Here is a 23,575-nt window from a genome sequence, read left to right on the forward strand (position 1 = left end):
AGATATCCGTTTCATAATAAAATGACACCTTTATGACGATTTAATGTTTTATTTAAAAAATTATACTGCTTTGAGATATAAAGTATAATTGTGAGAAAGAATTTGTGGAAAGAGTTGCAGTTAGTTTTGACATTGTTCGCCTGTTTATCACAATAATTAACAGAATAGGCGCCAATGCACAAACAAATGTGGCACCACTTGGCTTACACGTCTTCGTGGGCACTTGTTAGCTGGACCACATCTTGAGAATCGCTGCAACGTGTTTGAAACAGTTTAGGCACTTCATATCCATCGTCGATCTCATTCTGAGTATTCTCGGCCATGAAATAGCATTGTGAGTAACACTGCAGGGACGTCTTCTCATCAGAAGCCTCTTCTTCGCTGTCACCAAGTTCTGAAAGAAGAACTCTAGCTTTGAGCACTGAATCACGGCACAAAACTAAGGGACAAAAGTGACACCCGCGCGAGTCGTCGCCGCCTCACCTCTCCAGTCGCAGTCACCGCACCCCGCAGCCACCGGTTGCCGCCCGCCGGCCGCTCCGGCCGCCGGTCCCCCGGCCACCGGGAGCTCGTCCTCCCCGCTGTCACGCTCCATTTCCCAATCAGACGGTGGCGCCGCCGTCGGGCTACCTGCGCACAGCGAAATGGAGGGACGTCACCCCTGAATCCCGTAGCGGGACCGGATCCACATTCATGGTAGCAATTATCAAAAGTTGGGTCTGGCTGTTTTATGGCGCCTAATTCGTTGGGCGGTCAGCCAGTTTGACAAAATGTAAGGAATTGTTTAATTTGAGATATTCAAACTGTGCGAAATTGCATTATCTACACTGAAGTAAATGATTAGAAGCATGCAGTTGAATCGGGGTGTAGAAAAGAATTAAATGTTTTTACATAGCCCGATTAATGTCCATTACTTTTCCTTCACCCTAATAGTATCGACCAGGTTTGTTGCTTGCTCATTTTTATTCTCAGCCATCTTTTTTTCTTTAACTTTCGAGGTTTAATATTTTTCTATTAACTTCTTTGTGACTAGATTAACGTTTATACGTTGTAAAAATTTATCTCCTGATAGCGGCTAATGCAAATGATATTACAATGCATTAAAGCTTCTCTGTGGATCTTGTCACGTCCCATTTATAAATAACTTTCTGAATATGGGATCCACCCAAAGTTTCCTGAAGGAAAATGACGAAAAAAGTACATCAAAAAGTATTTAAAACAAAATGAAGAAAATGGCTTTAACCTAATGGCGATGATTAAATAATAAATTAAGACTGTTCCATTGGCCCACAATACGTTTCTATTATGCTTAACAGAAGTCTAACAGCTACATTTCTTTCCTGTTTCGTTCGATGGTTTTTACCGTAACTAACCTAAAATAAGTTCTAAAATTTGATACCCCGATTGCCCAAACGCCCTATTTGTAGTGATCCCCTTCTTTGACCACTTTTCAGTTACTGCTGTCTCGGTTGGGTGAAGGTATGATGACTACAAAGCATTCGACTACACCTTCGCAGCTGCTCCAGGCATTCGCTCCGGCGAGCGATCCATTTTCAGTATTTCATTGGTTCCATCCATCCATCATATACTTATGGGAAAACTAGTCAAATCGGTATCCTAAGGTTTCCCTTGAGAGTTTTTCAGACGAATTTTATGACTCAAACACCCTTAAACACAAGGGTTGGAACCTCTTCACATATGGTACATATGCTGATTGGAATGTTTTTCGCCTGACTCTGAACCACCCATCGGTATAAGCTATTCTACTTAGGGAATTCATCACTGATCTCGATAGTACATGCTAGGAAATGGTCATCTGATTGCACGAGCCGAACTTCCGGTTCAATATTATTGTTATTAATACACTTATTCACCTTTGAACCTTACGCGCGAAAACTGCATTTCAGAGGTGATATTTAATTCAGTGGATATAAAAACATATTTTTAGGTGAAGAACGCTAAAATATCTTAATGTTTTATTAAAATTAGTCGTGTATTACTATTATTTTGAAAACTATGTTTAAATTATTTATGAAATATTCTTAGCCATCTGCGTGACAATGGGCTCAGCTCTAATGTGGTAATTGGCTAAATTGGGGAAGAAATTGAGTCTTTTAATAATTAATCATCAATTTGAAATGTTCTTTGTAGCGAAAATCTCGGGGGAGAGATTGCATATATTTGGTCAAAAATGGGCAGATGCCTTTGCAGCACTAGGGAAAAAGTGCAAACTATGGTTCATTCATATAAACAGTTCAATTGGATTGGATGAAGATATTCTTTAACGAAAACAGCAAAAATACTCCTCGATGTACCTAACGGAGGCTCACGTGAGTTGTCGGCTGGTGCTTGGCTGAAGTATATCGGATTGACGGCGAGTAATGGTCCAAGGTGCAAGTATTCAACTTCATCCTGCAGCATTCTTTCAAGACTTTCCATCAAATTCGGGAACGTTGGTCTTTCCCTCGGATGCAATTGCCAGCAGCACATCATCATTTGGTAGCTGTTATGAGAGAGAGTAATAGTATTATACGATTATATTTCATGCAATTATATTACGCCAATTTTATTGCCATAAATGTCATCAATGCATTGAGTAACTTTTATTTTGTAAACTAGCGAAATGGAAAAAAAAATGTTCTGCGGAATCCACATTAAAAGTTTGTGAACCAACTAAAGTAGTAGTGGTAGCTTTAGGGGAGGCGACCGAAAGCTGAGGCAATTTGCGCCATAGGGGATGGACGGGAAAGGAGGAAGGGTGGAGAGAAACCCGGCGTCGGCATCAGCCTACTCTTAACGAAAGGCACCAAGGGTTCCGCAGGTTAACCTCCCTTCCCACGGGCGGCGTAATCACTTGAAGTGCTCTCCACGAAGCACCTCAAGTAGGGATCAAGAAACCAATGAAAAAGCTCTGCCGTCTTCAGAATTAGAACCCGGGCCCTCTGGGTGGGAAGCCAGTAAGCCTGCCACCGCTGCATTCCGAACAATCAACTAGATATGGGGCCGTAGCTGCGAATAAAGATCCCTAACCGCCATGTTAAGTATATTCCAATTCTGATTCATTTACAATTCTACGGGGTAGGATTAAAAAATTCGTTGATGAAATGTATGGCTCTCGAAATGTTGAAAATGATTAACTCATCGGGACCGTTTTGTATGTGTGTTCTTAATATTGTTAAACATGGAAAGAGGTTTCCTCATCAGGATAAATTTCCTCTCGAAACGGGGCACATCAAATCGTATTGAGGAAAAATCATTCATGAGAAAGTAATTCGGTGGAGACCGACGGTCCCCGCATTAAAAGTCACTTACCAATTCATTGTTGATACCCCATAATTTCAAATTAGGCTGGTAGAATTACCCTACAGGTTTTAAGGGAGTTTCTTCAGCTAAACCAGACAATTGGCGAACAAGTTTTATTGTTTTCACAAACGTAATTCAAATTCGGACCGATTGTCAACAGGATGGGACTTCTGAATAAAAGATACGAGGGTCATCCGGAAAGTAGTACCCGTTCGTGCCGCATGAAGTGCTGACGACGCGAGTAGCCGCTGGACGAGGTCAGATAGCTTCAGTGGCTTGTCTGCCTTCTCTGAGCCAAGTTGCGTGACGCTAGCATTGCCTGTGTTGTTTCTGTGATTGTTTACAATGTTTAAAAAAATTGAGAACGCCGCCAGTTGTGAAGTGAGGGCAGTGATTAAATTCCTCAATGCAAGAAACGTTCGCCCATGTGATATTCATCGCCAATTAAAGGAGGTGTATGGAGACAATGTAATGGACGAGTCGTCTGTTCGGCGGTGGTGTCGCAACTTCAACATGGGGAGGGGGAACACACACGACGATGAGCGTTCGGGGAGACCGTCTGTCATTACAGACCAACTGGTGAGCTCAGTTGACGAATTCGTGAGGAACGATCGGCGCGTCACAATTGATGACATCTGTGAGCATTTTCCCAATGTTTCTCGAACAATTGTTCATGAAATTGTTAAACACCATCTGCATTATGCAAAAATTTGTGCAAGATGGGTCCCTCGCGTATCTCAATGAGCTGGCGGCGAAGGACTATGCAGCAGGAATACAGAAACTTGTCACACGTTATGACAAATGCCTTAATTTGCTTGGAGATTATGTTGAGAAGTAGTTTAAAGTATCCTCTTTCAAATAAAATTTTTTATGTTTGTTAATATTTACTTTTGTGTCTTTATTTCACGAACGGGTACTACTTTCCGGATGACCCTCGTATATATTTTTTTTGTATTTTTTGATTTGCTAGTTTTGACCCGCATTTTTTGAGGAAAACTTTAATTATGCTAATGAATATTGAATTTATTATATGAAATAATAAAACACATGGAGCGGAGTAAGAAAAGTATTCAGTGCAAATGATGAAGCAGAGTAACAGGAGGAGTTTTATGAAATCGAAAAAAAAAACATTTCAAATGGTTACATTAATGGGAGATCCTATTCTAAATACATGCAAATGCGAGCGTATTGCAATGGGATATTATCAATTTTAATGGAATTGCGTCTGAATATTGTTTTTGTTCCCTTTGATGATAATTTGTCGTTTTTAAATACTGTAATGAAAAATATTTTAGAAACAAAAAACCAAGTAAAGTTTGGTTTGATAACTGAGGGTAAAGTTCACCTCAGAGTGAGATCTATCCTAGAGGTACAACATTCACAGATCACGGAGGAGGGATAGACCCTATCCCTGTACCACCTGCGGTGATAAGGAAAATCTGGTGCTCAAGAGGTCAAACAGCTTTAATGTAGGCGAGTGCTTTACGGGATGGACACGGAATCGAACCCGGGCACTAAGGTCAGTAGCCCAGCCCTCTGCCGGAGCAACTACTGAGTCCTCACACAAGAAACGTATCAACAGCGATATCATTGCCTTTATCCATTTTCTCTTGAAAACCTCGATTTGCAATCTCACTGTCACCTGAAAAATGTAGTGCGGTTGTTCTATGGCAGAATCGCAGACCAATTTACTTTATTCAGGCCTTATTCCCTTTTTCTGCTTATGTCCTTTTTCCAAATCAATGCTTGTTTCACCTTTTTTACGCCATTCTCCAGCTGAATTGCTTAAAGATTTTGATGCACCATATAGCATAATGACCATCCACTTCACGAGGAAGTGTAATTTAAAGGGTGGCGTGAAATAAAATAGGTTTTTTATTTGAATTTATTGAGCCATTGTTAGTATCACTGACAGCGATTATTTTTGTGCTATGCCGGTGATGAGGTGACGAAGGCATTATTTTATAAGGAGGTACCATTTTTCCCAACACATTGAATTTACTTCGCAGAGGACACGTGCCGAGATGTGCTGTCAAACCCAACCTGTGTTGAGATGGTGAGAGCACAAGGTTGCGCAAGATATGGCTACTTCCCTAATTAATGTTAATGTGACTGTATTGATGTTTTAATATCATGCGTAACAGAATTGAGATTTATTATTAAACATATTTAGCATTATTTACATTACTATCAAGGCTATTTGCTATTTATAGTACAGTATGAGTCTGGGTCCGATCATTTGTTTGGATAAATATTAAATTATATTTTACTATTTATACAATGGGAATCACGAAGAAGCAATTAAGTCCTGAAATATAAAATTGAAATTAACACGATCTGAATCATTTGAAAAGAAATCTACGAATGCATGATGGTACAAATGTAAAATTATTGATCACATCTCTTCAATATCATACGTTGAATGTTCAACCGGTGGATGATTCATTTAAAGATTTATTTGAGGCTCAACGAGCATTGCCTAAGGTCAGTTCTCTTCTTCAGTTTCGTAGGCCTTGCCGAATATGAGAGAGTAAGGGAAGGAGAACGTTAAGATCCCGTCACCCTTGACCTTGAAAGCCTAAAGGAGTGTCTATTGCACGTTTCTAAACAAATTGCACACTCCTGAATCATGCTAGATGAAATTTCGCGGAATCGTCGCAGAATCGTGAGCATACTCTATCTATCCTCAATATCTTTCGTGAGGCGGTACAGCGCACTTAGCTATATCGAGGGACTGTAAAATCGAATAAAAACCGGGGCTAGTATTGTGAATTGTGAATAAACATCCTTTGAATGAAAGCATATTAGTATGGTGTTTTTCGGGTTTGAAATATGAAATGAATTCAGGACAGTTTTTTGTTTCCGCAGATCAAAAAGTCTTAGAAATTAGAAGACCTCAAAGCTAGATTTTAAAGGTGAAGGTTCTTTGCGATGAACTCACAGTTCTGATGAGCAGTTGGGTGGCTTCTGCATCCTGTATCCGGAATGTAGAAGTGAATAAAGGCCAGTCAGGGGTACTCCGGGATAAGGCGATGACCCCAGGGTGATCAACTCCCAGAGCAGTACTCCGAAACTCCATACATCTGACTGTGTCGTGTATAAATGGTCACTCAGTGATTCCGGCGCCATCCACTTGACGGGAACTGCAGTGGAAACCGATTATATGTTAGGGAATCCCTATACTCTTCGGAGAAATTAGATCGAAGTTTATCATTTCTCAGTAATCTTATTGTTTGCTTCGAAAATATTGTAAGTTACAAATGCACATCTACAAGAAATCAACAACACTCTTTGCGTTTCCTTTCCGAGTACATAATTCTTGTAAATGTATAAAACCAAACCATATGCTTTATCAGACATCCTAAACTTGTCATTGCCGTATTGTGTAGAGTAAGATTTTAATGGGAAAAATATTTTTATTTTTGAAATATCAATGTTGACCTCCAAAATGACTTTAAAATATTCATCAATAAGGATAAATACTCGTATAAATTCATATTCATTCTCCATTGAAACCAAACAAATTTCGTTTTAAAAATATATCCTAAAATACGATTCTCCAACATATTATTTATAAAAAATACAAATACACCGTGAGCGTGACCTCCCTGCTCTCGCGAGTCGAGGAGTCGATCGCATGGTCGTCACAGGTGGCGCCAACTACTGCACCTTGCTAGAGTATTGCTTGAATATGCGAGAGGGAGGAAGTAATGGGAACACTGTACCAGTTGGAAAACAATATAATGGGAGGACATTTATTTCTAGGCTGGTATAATGGTGATAATTATCACATTAACCAGTGTATTGCGCGTATCTACTCGAGTAATTAATTACTTTATGCTAACCGAAAAAGTGCACATACGTTTGAAAACTACTAGCTTATATATAAGTTGAGCAGAGAAATGTATCGAACCTCTTCCTTTGGACTTCTTGTAGTATGCTTCGTCCTCGTAAACATCCCTGGTCAATCCAAAGTCGGATATTTTGCAAATTCCTTTTTCTGAAAGAAGAACATTTCTGGCGGCCAGGTCACGATGGACGAGCTGAAAATCAACAAACACATCATTAACTAATCTGACATATATTACGGCAAAACCAACGACAGTAATGAAAACCTTCCTCTATTAAACTATTTTCATATATTTATTGACTTAGCTTCCTCTTTGAGAAATAATACGAGATAGATATAATCGAATATTTACGTTTAAATTGCCTACAAATATCGTTACTTATTTAACTTTACTTCAAGTAAACATTTTTGATGAGTGCATCATCAAATTTTACAGCTTTCTTTAATTGACCCAAATGGATAGTCTTAAAAAATATATTCTTCCTCCCGCAACATCTACATCCACGTAATACCCCGCTGGTCGCCGCTAGGGTGTTTGGTGGGGGGTGTAAAGTCACCGGCCATGCATGCACATTGCCCAATAATGACACATCTACACAATTATTAGCGTGATCATGCACTGGAACGAAGTACACACGAAAGAAGGAACTTACACGAAACAATATTCAATAACAGGATACGTATATTCATCAACCCCTCTATATCCTTGTATAATATCCCCACTTTTGACTCACCCTTCGGGGTTTTTCCGTTTTCTGGCATATTGTTCTTATTCTGTTCCGTGGCACCATTCTGTTACTTAATTTTTAAAATATTTATAACACCTTCAGTTCAAGTAAATATGGGTTGAGTTATATGCTAATTCAAAATAATGGTTAATTCATGGAAAGAGAGAAAGTGCTGGAGCGATTTTATGTCAACAAAGGTGTAATCGAATTTTAAATGCATAGGAAACCGTATTTTTATGCAAATAAATGCCTCGAGTCATTAGCCTAGTGATAGCGATTTAGCGCTCGAGAGATATTCACTCACTATCAGAGGAAGGACGAGCTGAAAGGAAAAGGAAACGATGCAAGGGAAAAGCAATCATACAATATGATAAAGAACACTTAAGGCGCGTATAATGGCACACTGTCAAGATGAATAAATGTTTATTAGGCCAACATTGTTCTTTTCTTTCTTCTGGCTGTGGACTTATCGTTCAAAGAGCTATCGTTTTGTGCTCAGTGGCCAAAATAAACTTGTGACGGAGAGAGGCAACATGTGCTGTTCACTACGACTTGGCAAGAAAGACATAGAAATGAGTGCCGAGGAAAGGACGTAGTCAAGAGTTAGGTATGAATATTAGTATAAAATACCTTCATTTCGCTCAGGTACGCCATTCCTTTGCTTATTTGCCACGCAAATGACATAATATGCCTTGGGGTGAGTGAGTCTGCGCTTGAGCCATCGTCATCGTCCATCCAGATGGAGTTGGTCTCTTCGGCATTTGGCTTTGCAATCGGAAGCCGCCTTAACGGCGCTCCATTGAAGCGACTTTTTCGCAAGTAATTTCTGGAAAAAAAGATTTCCAATAATTATGGGCAGTGATAAGAAAATTGGTCGTGGCTTCCCAAAATTAAATTAAGGGAATCCATGTTGAAAGATTGTGTACTTTCCCGCAGACTTTATTAATAAGATACCACGTGTCTCAATGAATCGCGGCATCCTCGGATGTCTCATCATCAAGTGGTGAAACGCGTTGTATCTTATCAATAAAGTCCGTGGGAAAGTACAAAATATGGATTCGCTCACGAACTGAATTCTGAAACCCTAGAGTATACAAAAAAGGTACATCATGAAGACGGAATTGCTATTTCCTCGAAAACCGCCAAATATTTTGAAAAATCAGCGAGGCAAAGAGATGCACCAACACACCCTCTCATTATGAGGGTAAAAAGAAACCTAACATTTCCACCGAAAGGAAAAGAATTTCCCTCTAAGTTTCTTTTTAACTTCGTAATGAAGGAATTCCACAAAGTTAAACCTGAAACTGTTATGTTTACACCCTCTCATGCTAAAACCACATTCTGGAAAAACAGGAGCACATAAAAAAAGAAGCCGCAGGCGAAACAAGAGGAACTATGCATTTGATAAGGATAAGGAAGCCAGACGAGACAATTAGAAAGAAAGAAGAAATAGGAAAAAGGAAGGACGTAAACACAGAGATAGGGAGAGTTGGGTACAAAGAGATAAAAGTAAACTGAGACGGGGAAAAGCAAGGCGTGAGAAGTGTTGTGGAAGACGCTGTGCGAAGATATGGAAAGATTACCGCAGAGATATGGTGAAATTAGTGCGCAGGGCAGAAAGGTGAAAGCACGTCCTCGCGAAATTACCAGTACTTAAAGGTTTAGGAAAATGTGGCAGGAAGAGTGTTCACAGACTACTCGGTAGAATTTACGGGGGAAGAATTTGTTCGGAAGACTTTCAGAGCAGTGTTGGCTCCTGATCCAAAAAAGGGAAAGGTTTTCACACTTGCATGTGAGGACTAAATAATAAAGAATACACAGGAAAAGTAATTTTTTCACAATCCTATTTGTTTCTCGCAATTATAAAGGAAAAAAATTAATGCATTTTGGAGGTGAAAATCTGCATAGCGAATGAAATGTTTAAAAATTGTGATAGGGTTTATCATCACACGTGAGAAAAGAGTACAGCATTTTCTACATATATTCAAACATAATGAATGGACTTTTGGAATTCATCTAAAATTACACTTGTGTTTTACTCTAAATGATGGCTGCAAACTGAGTCAGTCACGCCACTTAATTTAGGTAATTCTGGATGTAATGCCAAATGAGAGTTTGAAACATAAAGCTGGATTTGGAGATCACTTGGTTGAGGTGTTTATCTGCCTGTTGGGATTTTTTGGCACATGGCTACTTCAGCGTTGCAGCGATCAACTTCCAGAGCGAATGAATACGTTCTCTGTAGTAGGAAGAGTTGAATTTGCTGTATAATTGTGGCAGATGAACAATATTGAGAATCATGGCTTCACTTGCGTGGTGGCCTTCATTCGAAAATGTTATTGCGCTTATGTATATTTCAATAAAAGATGAGGGTGAGGCAAACATTGAGAATCAAAACAATTACATCTAATCATCCAATCATTGGGGAACATGATTGCTTATGACACTTGGAGAAGAGGTTTAAATAGCATTCCACGCAGCGTAAATATGCAGTGCATACTTACCGAAGTGACCCGAGCTCAGCGTACTCAATGACCAGCAGAAATGATTTGTTTCTGGGGACTGTGCACGCTCCAATCAAACGAACTATATTGATATGGTTAACACTTTGTAAAAGTTTAAATTCTGATTCCAATGCAGTTCTTTCCATCTCTCCAGCTCCTTCCTTCAATGTCTTCACCGCGACAGTCTGGTGAGGCGTGACGCTGTCTGGCCCTGCAGGATCAAAAGCCAAGAGTTCTTTCGTTATTATCGACTTGTCCAGAGATTTATGCCCAGAAAATTAGAGTGCCACCGCACTTTTGCCGAGACCAAAATATTATTTTGGCAGAAGTGTAGGCATTCATTGAATATGCAAATTGAATTCTGTCAAGGAAATCCGGAGATTTATTTGACATTATCGCCTTACCTTGACTAACGAAATCCCCATCCGTATGGATTTCGACATGTCGCTGAATTCTCGGGGCTGCATGGCCTCGGCATTGTTTTGTGTGTTCATTTCCGTTATTTTGTGGGTCATAAATTTTTATAAACATTTTAAGTCTTGACTTTATCATACATACTATTGATGCACACTAGTAATTTACAATAGTAAGAAATGAATAACGCAAGCGTCAACATAAGTCACATCGATATCTCGGTGGTCCCAGCCACCTTCACAGCTTGCATCAAGAATAAGTTGACGCCATAAAGGAGGTATATATATATATATATATATATATATATATATATATATATATATATATATATATATATATATATATATATATATGTATATATATATGTGTGTGTGTATTAATACATTTATATGTATATGTATGTTAATTAACATGGAAATAGATATAAGGAAAAGGGATAAGCACAAATATAAAGGACAAACGCAGGAGAGGTGGGGAAGGCGGAATCGAGCAGATCACAAGCGCAAAAATATTTCCTTTGAACGGGTCTTGAACACCGGATCTTTCGATTTGCCGGGCCGATTCTCTAACCACTATATGTAGTATAAATGTGGGTCGCGGTAGTCCAGGGGCAGAGCGTTGAACTGCTGAACGGAGGGTCCGGGTTCGATTGTATTGTGTCTATGGTTTTATATGTACAAGTATATATATATATATATGTGTATATATACGAAAAAACATAAACACAGTAATTAACCCCGAAGGTTGGTTTGATAAGTGATGGTAGAGTTCACCCAGTACTGAGCTCGACGGCGTGTGAAATTCACACATCAGGGTTGGGGGAGGGCATTAGAGAATAACTTTTAATTATATATATCCTCATTTTGTTTGCAGGAGGGACACATTTGATGAAACAGTCGTTCGGCCTTGCATGGGAGACTCCAACCGTTTCAGGTTTTTTTACTGCGCTTATCTGGACAAAGCGTGTTATCAGCCCTCTCAAGGGGTCGCTGTGCATGATAGTTTTATCATCTCTCCATCACAAGCCACCAGCAAGCCCTGCCGTTCAGTAACGTATAAACATTTGGTTTTCGGCACGCGTAGAAAAATCACTTTCATTATGGCATTCGAGCTATTGTGGTTAAAATACAGAGCTGCATTTCTGTGCACACTTTCATAGTTTTACAAATTTGATATGACATCATTTGTAAGCATATTGCATGGCGCTTATAAGATTTTAATATTTTTCCTTGCAAATTATTTTGCAGCCATTTTCCATGAACTTTTTGGGATTACCTGGTGGAGCCCTCAACTCGCTTTTGCTGAACACTCGATGATGGTTTTCAGGCGTCAAATCATTGAACTATGTGTATTGGAGCATGCGGAACTTTTTACGGTTTTGCGGCGACGATTCGTCATAAACGCTCACGGAAGTTCACCCGGTCTCGGTCACTAGGGTTTTAAGTGTGATGGGGCAAGGTGAGGGTGAGAGAAAGGTGGAATAGAGGGAGGGGACAGAGGAGGGGAAGGATCCAAAACTTCGAGTCCCTCACGAGCAGGTCGTCGAATAATTTCACACATTGGTCACATGGTCGCGTCATCGCCGATGTGTGAACGCCCCCGTTCGCGTGGGGGTGTCTGCCTCTCCTCTTCCCGATGGGGGAAGGGACTCCCATATCATAAGCAGGTGTGACTCCGTTGTGTGATAGGATCGGCGCAGCTGGGCCGATTGGAGGGAGGCGAACGTTAAAACCGTGGAAGTCAATCCGTGCAACGCGATGAGCCATCTGTTACGCACGCGTTTCAGGAGTCGCCCGTGATGTGCGGCCGGGTTTGTTAGTGATCTGTCTCCACAAAATATATTTCTCACGCAAATTACGGAACCAGCATTGAAGTATGAAAGCAGACTAAGACGAATTAAACCGCAAAAATAGATGTTTTGATAGTTTTATATAGATTATTTTAAAAATTACAAAATTATTATAGCATTAGTTTTGAAATAAATTACGAGCATTTTAAGGGAAGCATTCCCAAATTAAGACAAATTTCTAATGGCTAATTAAAAAATTCTTTATTTGAAGCAAAATCCCTCGACTTGCTTTCGAAGGGTGGCTACCCACCCTTTTTTGATTTCACGCATGAAAATGGGACTAATGATGACAACTGTTGTACGAGGTGTGTACAATAAATAACGGGATTTTGAGTTGTTCGTTCATATAAATGTTATCCCTTACGAGGTACTCCCATTTGACATTATAAACTTGGGCCAATGCTTTTTCCAATCCTCGAAACACTTTTGGAACTCAATCTTTAAATAGCTTTTAGCTCTCTGAGCGATGATTTTTAAGCATATCTAGGCTTGTAATAAACGGCCCCTTAAGTTTCTCTTTATTTATGGGGACATAAAAAAGTCGTTCAAACTATATAGGTACTTTTTGCATTTTTTCCCATTTCTCTTGAATCTTTCCTGGTTCAATTACTCGTTTTGACTCCTGATTCCTTAATAATGAGATCTTCTTTTGATTCTTACTTTCTGATAGATCGTTTAAATTTCTCTGCATTAAAATAATATCACCCTTCCTTTCTAAAACTTTTAACAACCTCACACAATATCTTCCAACCCTCCTCTTTTTCCCAATCAGTTTCCTGCTTTAGATTATTCTTTATCTCCTTGTACTTTCTATTGCTTATGAGTACCATGCCAGAGATCCATGGCTTCCTTGTTCTTTTTTTACTAACCGTTCTCATATTTTCGTTTCTGGATGTCCATACCTGTTTTAAATGCCTCATTTTATCCATCTCCTTGCCCGCACTCATTATTCTAGGATGCTCCTCCCTTATCGCTGCGGTTAATGCTTCTAAATCCCCTAGATTTATTTCACAATTTTAACTTATTGAACATGACATGTCATTAGTACTATAGCATGATCTGAAACGGTTTTCGACCCCGGGAAACTGCGAATTAATCACGCAATTCCTAAATCTGCGCGAAACCATAAAATAGTCTGGTAACTCATTAAAACCCTGGGTATATTACTCGTAAATTTGAAAATTGTGATGCTCGTAATAAGTGATTTTACATTTTTTTCCATCTAGTATTCATATTAGTAGTCCATTGCGTAATGATAATATGCTCAATTATTTTGACGAAGTTGGTTGTTAATGATTTGAGTCCCTCCCTATAGACTACAGTCTTGACGTGGTGGAGAGGTTTGCATGCTATGATGACTCGTAGAGCTTATGATAATTGTACTGTAGGAATAATATTTGCGCCCAGTAGGGCCACGCATGTGACATAGGTCAAAGCATAGGTGCTAAGCGAAAGATTGTCCGCGCGGCGTCTGTTAATCAGGTAGTCGGCTACAAATGCGTCTGGCCCCAGTAGGAAGGTCGTTGGGGGATTGTAGGACATAAAAATACTCCTGAGGAAGGCAACGGGAAACCACTTCAATTAAATGGACCACTGCTACGATAGATATATGTATAAGTTTGAGTTATGGCAGCTACGGGACTCAACCCAATTGGCCGTGTGTCGTTCCTGGCAGCTGGAGAGTCGAGGCTTCTGCGTCATCATCAAATGGAATCATTGCAAAGAGAACGTAACAGCAGCTGCACGCAGAACACGGAGGACGACAGAACTCGTTAGAATGGGGTCTTGGAATGTTAGGACGATGATGAGGACGGGAAAAATTTGATAATATAAAGCAAGAGATTAGAGAATAAATATCGATATTTTAGGGCTGCACGAGATGGCAGGGATAACTGGAATGATAGTTATGGAGTAATGAACAGCAGATGGGTAAAGAGCCGGCGAGGGGTGGCGTTAATATTGAACAAAAAGCTAGGAAGAAGCGTTATAAACATCGAACAGGCAACTGACAGAATATTATCAGCGGAGATAAAAGCTGAACCAAAGAACTTGGCCGCTGTTCAGGTCTATAAGCCTGAAGGAAGTCGATAGGGTGTAGGATCAGTAAGAGGTCATCATTGCGGGTGTTCCTCAAGGGAAAAAATTAATAGTGATGGGGGATTGGAACGTGGTGGTAGGCGAAGGAAGGGATAATAGTGAGGCAGGGACTGCGGTTTAGGAACAAGAAATGAGCGAGGCGAGAAAGCAATAGAGTTTTGGAGGATACTTTGCCAAAACATATGGAGCACCTGGCTCAGGCAACACAAAAGACGTAGTTTAAATGGAAAACGCCATTCGTTGCCGTACAATGTGATGTGAAAAATTGGAGGGAAATGGAGGGCCAGGAGAGCTATCTTCAACCTGTGTATATCTCAGACCACTCGGGTGCGTGTGCCCGTAGGAGAGTCGGGGTGGGCAGTGTTAGAGTCAGGGGTGCCCATTACCACCCGAAATTTTCAACGCATAAGAAAAGGAAATGTTTTAAGAGGTTCGAAAACAATTGGAAATAGGAATTAAAGTGTTAGGACAATTCATAAAATCAGATAAGTTAGCGGACGATCAAGCTTTAGGTAGCCATTTAGCCGAGAAGTTGAAAGCATTGCTAGGTGCATGGTAAGTCAGTGTGATACGCATGGAATGAGAATAAATGAAAAGAAATCAAAGACTATGCAGTGCTCGAGAAAGAAAGAGCTAATTTATATGTTGAAATAGGAGTTCATAAACTGGAGTAGGTGGAACAGGTTACCTCTCTCAGATATGTTTTCGAAAATATGGTCAAAGTACTGGGGACATAAGAAAAAGAATGGGTGAATGGGTCTGAAGGAGTAGGGAATTAATGAAAACAACCGATTTAGACTGCTATAAGTAATAAGAGTTTAAGACATATGCGAAAAATGGCTCGTGAAAACTTTGATTTGGAGTGATGTTTTGCACGGAGGAGAAACATGGACTTGCAACGAAGACGATGGACGTGAATTGGAGACTTTTGAGTGTGGAAAAGGATGGACTAGATGCAGTGGACAGAAAGGAAAATAAACGAGGAAGTGATGGGCATGGTCGGGTCGGAGGAGGTTGTTTTGGGAGAAATCCAAATGAGGCAAGAAACATGGATGCATAGTATTCTGATTGGTGATGGGAGGTTGAAGACTCTAATAGAAGGGAGAATGTGAGGCAAAATGGGCAGGTTTATAATAGGAACGAAATGAAGCGAGGAAGAATTTATGCGGAATCGAAGTTATTTTAATGTTACTTGCCAGGTGATACTTTATTAGGAGAGGCATGGAGAACTATCCTTATACAGTTGAATATTTGCACCCATCCAAAACGCGCCTTAAACGATAGTACCTACATAAAAAATAAATAAATGATTAGTGTATGTGGTTAGCGGCGCCTTTTTCATCTCCGCTTGTATGCTGAGGTGTTACGTTTTTCATCATTCCAGCGCTTAACCTGCCCATTAAGTCTTTTTAAATATGATATTTGAAAATGTTGCGATTTCCAAAGCTTAACCCTAAATGCTCGGGATTTTATCTTCTCTAGTCCAGGGGATTAGCTTGCTTTTTTTTAATATTCGGATAGTAATTAATTTCGAATTTCTGCGATCACATAATTTATAGGATCGAAGACGGTAGGATTATTTTGGAGATCGAGTGTTCACCATTGTTGGCGATCATGGCGTTGGATACATGTTCAACACCTCACTTTTGTCAAACTCTCAAATACGAATACGATATTTGCTTTCCCTAATGCCTTAACGGTTTAACATTAACTCTGCTGAGTGACATTCAAAGATGAATATGAATTTGGCAGTGCTTGGTTCCACAATTTGAATTATAAACTTTTTAGTGAATTCCTGATGTTAATTTCTTTGAATTCGATGAGCGATGCTCTCCTGCCAGCCACCCTATCGCTGATCCCGATCCGAAAAGGAAGATGCGATGGAAGCAGAAACGTCCCTTTCAAACAAAGGGGGTCGAGAGGGATTGGTTACCGCGGGGCGAGCCCGCGAAATTAGCAGTAATGTCATTGCCGAGGTCGGTAGTTAGTTGCAGGTCTCCGAGAACATTTTTTCAAGCAGTGGCCGTGCGCGGCCAGCTATTTGAAGAGGGAAGGAAGGGCGGAAGTGGTGCGGGTCACTCACCATCGTGTGATGTTTTCCTCATCTTCGCCTTGAGCACCAGGCCAAACTCTCCCTCGCCCAGAGAGCCTTCGAGGCGGAGTGCGTGACGCGGCAGCTCCCATCGGGGATCGCCGCCCTGCGGGTTGAAAGGAGCGTTGTAGCGGAGGGAACCACGAGGGGCGGTCGTCGCCCTGATCCCGAGAGAGGGGTCTGTGGGGATCAGCGCAAAGGGGGGAGGAGGGTGCATAGGCACCACCCGGCCCCACGGCCGCTCCCTCGGAATTTCGGCTCGGAGTTCAAATTCGTCGTATGATGAGTAGTTCTTTTGTTCTACACAAATAATTATTTGATGAGTTTTGAGATTGTTTTTTACTGTAGTGTACTACCTTGATCAAAAATTTCCCGGAATTTATTCAGAAAGTTAAAAATACAAGTTTATTCATCTAAATCTATATTGTCCCCTTCAAAGTAATCCCCATCGACTGCAACACACTTATGCCAGCGCTTGATCCAATCCTCGAAACATTTTTTATATTCGGTTTTCGGTATGTCCATCAGTGCTTCCTGCGATTTTTCCATTACTTCCTCTCGGCTGCTAAAACGCGTTCCCCGTAATGGTTTTTTAACTCGATTGAACAGAAAGAAGTCACAGGGAGCCAAATCAGGTGAATTCGGTGGCTGTTGGATGGTATTTGTTGCATTTTTCGTCAAAAAATTACGAATAATGATAGCACTGCGCGACGGTGCGTTATCATGGTGCAAAATCCACGAGTTTTCTGCCCACATTTCTGGTCTCTTTCGGCGAATTGCTTCACGCAAACGTCTCATAACGCCCAAATAATACTCTTTGTTTACTGTCTGGCCTTCTGGCAAAAATTCATGATGCACTACACCGTTGTTGTTAATCCATGAAAACCGTCAGCATTGCCTTCTTTTTTGACTGAAAACGACGTGGTTTTTTTGGTCTCGGCTCATTTGGTGAACGCCATTCACTTGCCTGATGTCTGGATTGCGTGTCGTACTCATAAACCCACGTCTCGTCTCCAGTAATGATCCTTTTGATGAATGTGGGATCGGATTCAGCCTCGCAAATCATGTCTTTTGCGACGTCAACACGGTCTCTTTTTTGCATGAAATTGAGGTCTTTTGGCACCAACTTTGCTGCTACACGACGGAAACCCAAATCATTAACCACAATGTCTTGGGCGGATCCATAGGCAATGTTCAAGTCCTCCGCTATTTCTCTGATGGTTAATTTGCGGTTATTGACCAACATTTCTTTTACTTTATCAATTTTTTCACCGACTTTCGATGTCGATGGTCTGCCACTGCGTTCATCATCTTCGATTGACTCACGACCACTTCTGAACCGCTCGTGCCACTGGTAAACGACCGTTTTTTTTAGAGAATCGTTGCCGAAACACTTTTCCAACATTTCCAACGTCCGTGCGCCACTAAATCCGTTTTTTACGCAAAATTTAATACAAGTTCGTTGTTGCAAATTTAAATCCATTTCTGCAATTGTAAAAAATCGCCAACACACACAGAGATAGATGTACTCTTGGCTACGTAACTTTTGCAAATGTCAAGTTATGACACTAAGATTTAAAGGGAATATCAACAACAGATGTACCAATTTAACAAAAAAACAGAACTCAAATCGGAACGATGGGAGCGCCACACGGTGGTTATTCCGGGAACTTTTTGATCAATGTAGTATAATGTGTATTCTTTATATTGGCTATTAATTTGGGTTTGGGAGCGGAGAGCATATTTAGGAATTCGGCCAAAACTTTAGCAAGGAAATGCCTAGTAAAGAGAGATATTATATTAATGGGATTTACTAATGTGAGACATGACAAAGCAGTAATACATGACGAGTGTTTAATGGTTAATTTGAAGGGAAAGTTTCTATCATGGCGTAAACAGGAGGTTGTTTCAGGTGAATATAAAGAAAGTGCGAACAAAAATCTCAGATTTTGTTCAAACTTTCTGTTATAATTGATTCATATTAAAAAATGAGTCAAATAAAGTGTTGTGTGTATTCATTGTTTCATTTGAAGAATGGTTAGGCATTTTTGAAAACTGTTTGCAAGGCCAAGATGCAAAAAATACGCCAAAATTTATGATGATTATTGTATAATACATGCAATAAACATAATTTAATTAAATGCGAATTAATTTATTATTACTCGAAAAATAGTTAAATGCATTAAACGTAATTTTTAAAACACATTCTCAAATTTTTTTAAATAGCTTAAATTTTTCTTAAAATAGCTTAAATGTTTCTTAAATAGCTTGAATTTTTATTTAGCAAAACACATGATGCGTAGGCCTTGATCTAAAATACATCGAAAATTTGAAGAATAGTTTTCCTTGAAAGGGAATGAAAAAAATGTATTCTGATCTGCGCGCTGAACCCTCGTCGTTGGACACCTACCGTCTAAGATATGCCGTGGGAGAACAGGAAGGAGAGTTTCGATGGTGTCATAAAACATTTGCTTGTTTTGCCTTTTCGCATGATTGCAGTAAGTTTTACATTGAGATACAGAGGAGTTGAGGATTCAAATGTGCTGTTACGAGAACATGATTACTCTAACATAAGGCTTATGTGCCAACTTCAGTCGAACTAAATTTTTCATTTCTATTTTCACCGTAAACTGAAGTTAATTGGGAATTATGAAAACGGACAGAAAACATTATAAACAACCGCAACATATACATTTCCCTACTCTTTCTCTTCCTAACAATCCCCATCCGGACTCTCCGTCCCTCACTCGTACCATGCACAGGTTGCAGATGTCCCCTATCCCACAACCTACTCCTATTTTCTGCAATATATATATACTTGCTTTTTCAAATTTACTCTATCAAACGCCTTTTCAACATTTACAAAACAGGAAAACATATCCTGATTATATTCTATGTTTCTCTCTATTGTTGACATAGTTACTGCTATGGCATCGCGCGTGACTCTCCCCTTCCTTAACCCAGCCTGATCATCCCCTAAGTAATCATTTCCCCTGCTCTCCATCCTCTTGTTGATGATCCTGAGAACCACTTGAGCTACTTGCGAAATCGAACTTATTGTTTTGTAGTCCTCACATTTGGCTGAAATAAACTTTCTTTTTAATAGGAACTAAAACTAATCTGACAGTCCTCCAACCAAATCCCTTCATCATAAATTAGTTCTTATAAAGTCTTCCTCCCACAATTTCCCAAACCTTTGAGTAGTTTCGTAGTAATATTGTCTACTCACACGGCCTTATTTGATTTCATTTCCCTTAGCGCCCTTTATATCTCATCTTCAAGTATGCCTGGACCTAAGCTGTCCTCATGGACGTAATATTCTCTCTTTATATCTAATCTAGCTGGTCTAATTTCTTCACCATATAGTTCCTTTAAATATTTCTTCTATCACTATTGAATCTTGTCTGGCTCAATTAATATTTTTTCTGACTAAGTTTTGATTGTTATACCGGATTTTTATAACTTAATTCCTGACGGTTCGCATTCCCACCTTCCTGTATAGCGCAGCAATTTCACCATGTCTCTGTTAACTTTAAAGATCCTTGTACTGCGTTTTCTACTACACTTTTTCATCGATGTTATGTCAGTTAGTTTATTATTAAACTGTTTATAGTGCTTAGGAAGAAATCTAACTATTTTCTTGCAATCTTTCATTTATTTTCTATTTCATCTTTCTAATCAACTCCTCTGTAATCCATGATTTTATTGTTAATTTTGTATTTATTATTCCTATTGTTTCTTTTGCGGCTTTCCATAACCCTTATTTATATGTTTCCATTTTTCTTCCATAGGACCAAGCTCCCTTTTCTCACCCATCATATTCTGTACAGCCTACTGACACTTCTTCCTTGCCGTTCGCGTTAATGCTTGCACATTCCATTTCCTAAACCGTCTTCCGTGCTTCATCTTTTTGAATCGGGCGGTACATATCATTATTACAAAAAAGTGATATGATTCCTCAACCAATCTCAGGAATCTGTTCGAATGAATCACTTTAATTCTAAATAAGTATGTGCCTAACCATAATATGTTCTTTATGATACTTTCCTGAATCCCCAGGCATGTTTCATAGATACCTACATCTTTTGTGCCGTGTAAACCGCGTGTTCGATATTTTTAGACCCTGTCTCCTCCAGAAATGTATTGATTTTTTCCGCAGTCATTTCTTATTCCCAAACCGTTGTCTTCCGCCTCACTACTATCTCTTCCTTTCCCCACCGTCGTGTTCAATCGCAAACGCTAACAGATGTTTCTCTCCTGGAACACCTGAAGGGATGATGGCCTCTAACTGGTCGTAAACCCTATCAACTTTCCCTCCCTATGATTGCTTGGTGGCATGTAGACCTAAACAATGACCAAGTTCGTCTTTTCCAATTTTATTCTGCTATTTTTTCTTATAGTCTCTTTCTTTATGTTAACTACGTTTTATCTTACATTTTTTCAACATTATTGCTCTCTTCCCCTCCGCTGTACATTACCATACGGCCGTCACTCCAGTAAACCCTGCTATTCTTCCATGCCACCTCGCACACCCCTAACATATCAATATCTCCCCTCTCCATCCACCAACATCCCATATCTCTAATCTAACAGGCACGGCTCCGTTCGTAGTCGCTGCCTCTTTAACTTTGCAAGGATTTCATGTAGCAAGGAAGTCGTGGGGTGACAAGCGTGGAAGCCTTGCCTCTCCCGCTGCCGAGCACGCCACACGACCCATCGGGATTCCCGCATTTGCCAGGACCCATTTTCATTAAAATATCCATACTCAACTTCTTGTGATAAATAATTCAGATCGTTTGTTGTCCTTCCCCAATAGTATTTTGGATGGGACACAGTCACTCAAAGGACAGCTCCACTGGGGCCTTAGCAGTCGCCTCACGGAGGGGCAGACGCTGCGCCGACCACCTTTCGTCTGGCTTCTACTTGTCGACGTATCTGGCAGTGAAGTGACCATACCAGGAGCCAATATCATTACTCCCGCAGGCATAGCTCCAGGGGTCATCGGAACGCACCGGCCCCTTCCACTACGTTAAGTTTGTCGTCCATGGGGAGGGATATACGATACAGGATCGATATTACACCAGCAAGCTTAGACTTAAAAGGAGAATGTACCGTAATGGCCGTGGAATAGATCACAACTCTGTAGAACTGCTAACTGGCTTAGAAATAACCGAACGTATGGAAGAGTTTTTAGGGGATAATTGGTAGCACTTACGAGGGAGAAATTTGGCCGCAAGGTTTTTAAGGTCAATGTTAACTCCAGCCCAAAAAAGGGAAAGGCAGCCGCATGTGAGTACCAACATCAAGGGTGGTATTCAGAGGTCTTCAACATGAGAATATGTGGGATGCCTAATTATCATTCGGAAGGTGAAAACTTTGGTTCAGGCTGGGGGAAGATTCGAGTGAAATAATCGTAATTTTTAAGACAAATAAAAAAACTAGTGTTTTAAAATTGAGATGGAAACAAACGAGCAATCTTACCTTTCAAATTCAAAGCTCGAAAATGGACCGTATATATAGTATGTTCCCAAAAGAAGAAGTTAGGTCCATATAAATGCAAAAAAAGCCTCGCGCGTCCAACCGGTTTACTACGCGGGTATCGCGGGGCCAACTGGTTAGTTAGCGCGCGTATTAAACCCTTATTAACTTGAATCTAGACCCACCGCTTTCATTCCTTAAACCTAAATTGTGCTCTGTGATCTTTTTCCTATATCTCCCTTTGCCTACCGTTACGCTCTCGTCCCCATCACCATGAGGTGTTCCCTTCCCTTCACATTTCTAATTAATGTATTCAATGATCATAGAACAAACCAACTTATTCATTCATGTGACTCTGAAAATGCACCTGTCCCTCAATTTCCTAATCAATACTTAGACCATTTCAAGTCAACATTACTTTCTTCCTCCATGAGTTACTCCGTAATTGTCGCTCCAATCCCCTCTGTCAATTCATCACATCTCAGAGAATCACAATATTTGTGTACTTCCATTTTCCTTTTCTCTCTTGATTACTCTTACCATCGTCCTGAGATTCATTGTCTACATATACTTATACTGCATCCGTCTTGCCCTCTTTATTTCTGCCACTGTACAAAGCCTCCGCGTGAGGATGACGATGAAACGGAGCTTCATCGGCTAAAGCAGCCGGGAAATAGAGAAATCCGGGTTCGAATTCCACTCTAGGATAATGATTTGTCCATTATGAAATGCTTCACACTTTCATGTGCCCACACGTGACTGACTCTGCTAACTTGAGTGCTATGACGTCCTCCATTTCCTTTCAATCAGCATGATACTCTCGTCCGATTGGTCATTCCGTCATTCTCATGTATAGTTTGATCTAGACTGTGTTCAAGTGATCGGAGTGGTTGATTGGTGCAGGAAGCCGCACCGTTACGCACCTCAAGGCCAGAGTGCGGGCGAACGCTGAGCAGAGGCAGTTCCTGGGCGCTCTGGCTCGCTTCGGCGTCCTCCGGTTCGAGGCCTCGGGCCGCCAGTGCCGCCACCGCGGCTGCCGGCGCTGTCTCCGGTCCCCGGGACGACCCCACGCCCAGCCGCCGCGCTGCATGCGTCCCGCTCTCGCCTCCGCGTTTCACCACCCTACGGGCGGAGGGCACCAAATTGAGTCATCAGTTCGACAGCTCTGCATCCACAGAATTTCACTCACTGACACCCTCTTTATCTTTCTCTATTCCTTTTCCATAATATGATTATGGACAAGAGCCAAAGCATCTCCTT

The 23,575-nt window shown here is 40.5% G+C and overlaps 1 protein-coding gene across 1 annotated transcript in view; it reads right to left on the reverse strand.

The window, feature by feature from the left end:
• Positions 1 to 203: 203 nt before the first annotated feature.
• Positions 204 to 23,575, reverse strand: part of LOC139685619 (proto-oncogene tyrosine-protein kinase receptor Ret-like) — a gene marked incomplete at its 5' end in the record, with an annotated part of 32,548 nt that continues 9,176 nt past the window's right edge. The window contains 10 exons of the mRNA XM_071582558.1: positions 204 to 394; positions 484 to 630; positions 2,331 to 2,503; positions 6,245 to 6,446; positions 7,217 to 7,346; positions 8,512 to 8,707; positions 10,386 to 10,570; positions 13,518 to 13,521; positions 16,825 to 16,943; positions 23,239 to 23,437. Of these exons, the coding sequence (XP_071438659.1) occupies positions 204 to 394; positions 484 to 630; positions 2,331 to 2,503; positions 6,245 to 6,446; positions 7,217 to 7,346; positions 8,512 to 8,707; positions 10,386 to 10,570; positions 13,518 to 13,521; positions 16,825 to 16,943; positions 23,239 to 23,437 (1,546 nt within the window). The remainder of the gene's footprint in view (positions 395 to 483; positions 631 to 2,330; positions 2,504 to 6,244; positions 6,447 to 7,216; positions 7,347 to 8,511; positions 8,708 to 10,385; positions 10,571 to 13,517; positions 13,522 to 16,824; positions 16,944 to 23,238; positions 23,438 to 23,575) is intronic.

Source organism: Hetaerina americana, unplaced genomic scaffold, assembly GCF_022747635.1.
Source record: "Hetaerina americana unplaced genomic scaffold, ioHetAmer1.1.p SCAF_119, whole genome shotgun sequence".
Taxonomy (NCBI): Eukaryota; Metazoa; Arthropoda; class Insecta; order Odonata; family Calopterygidae; genus Hetaerina; species Hetaerina americana.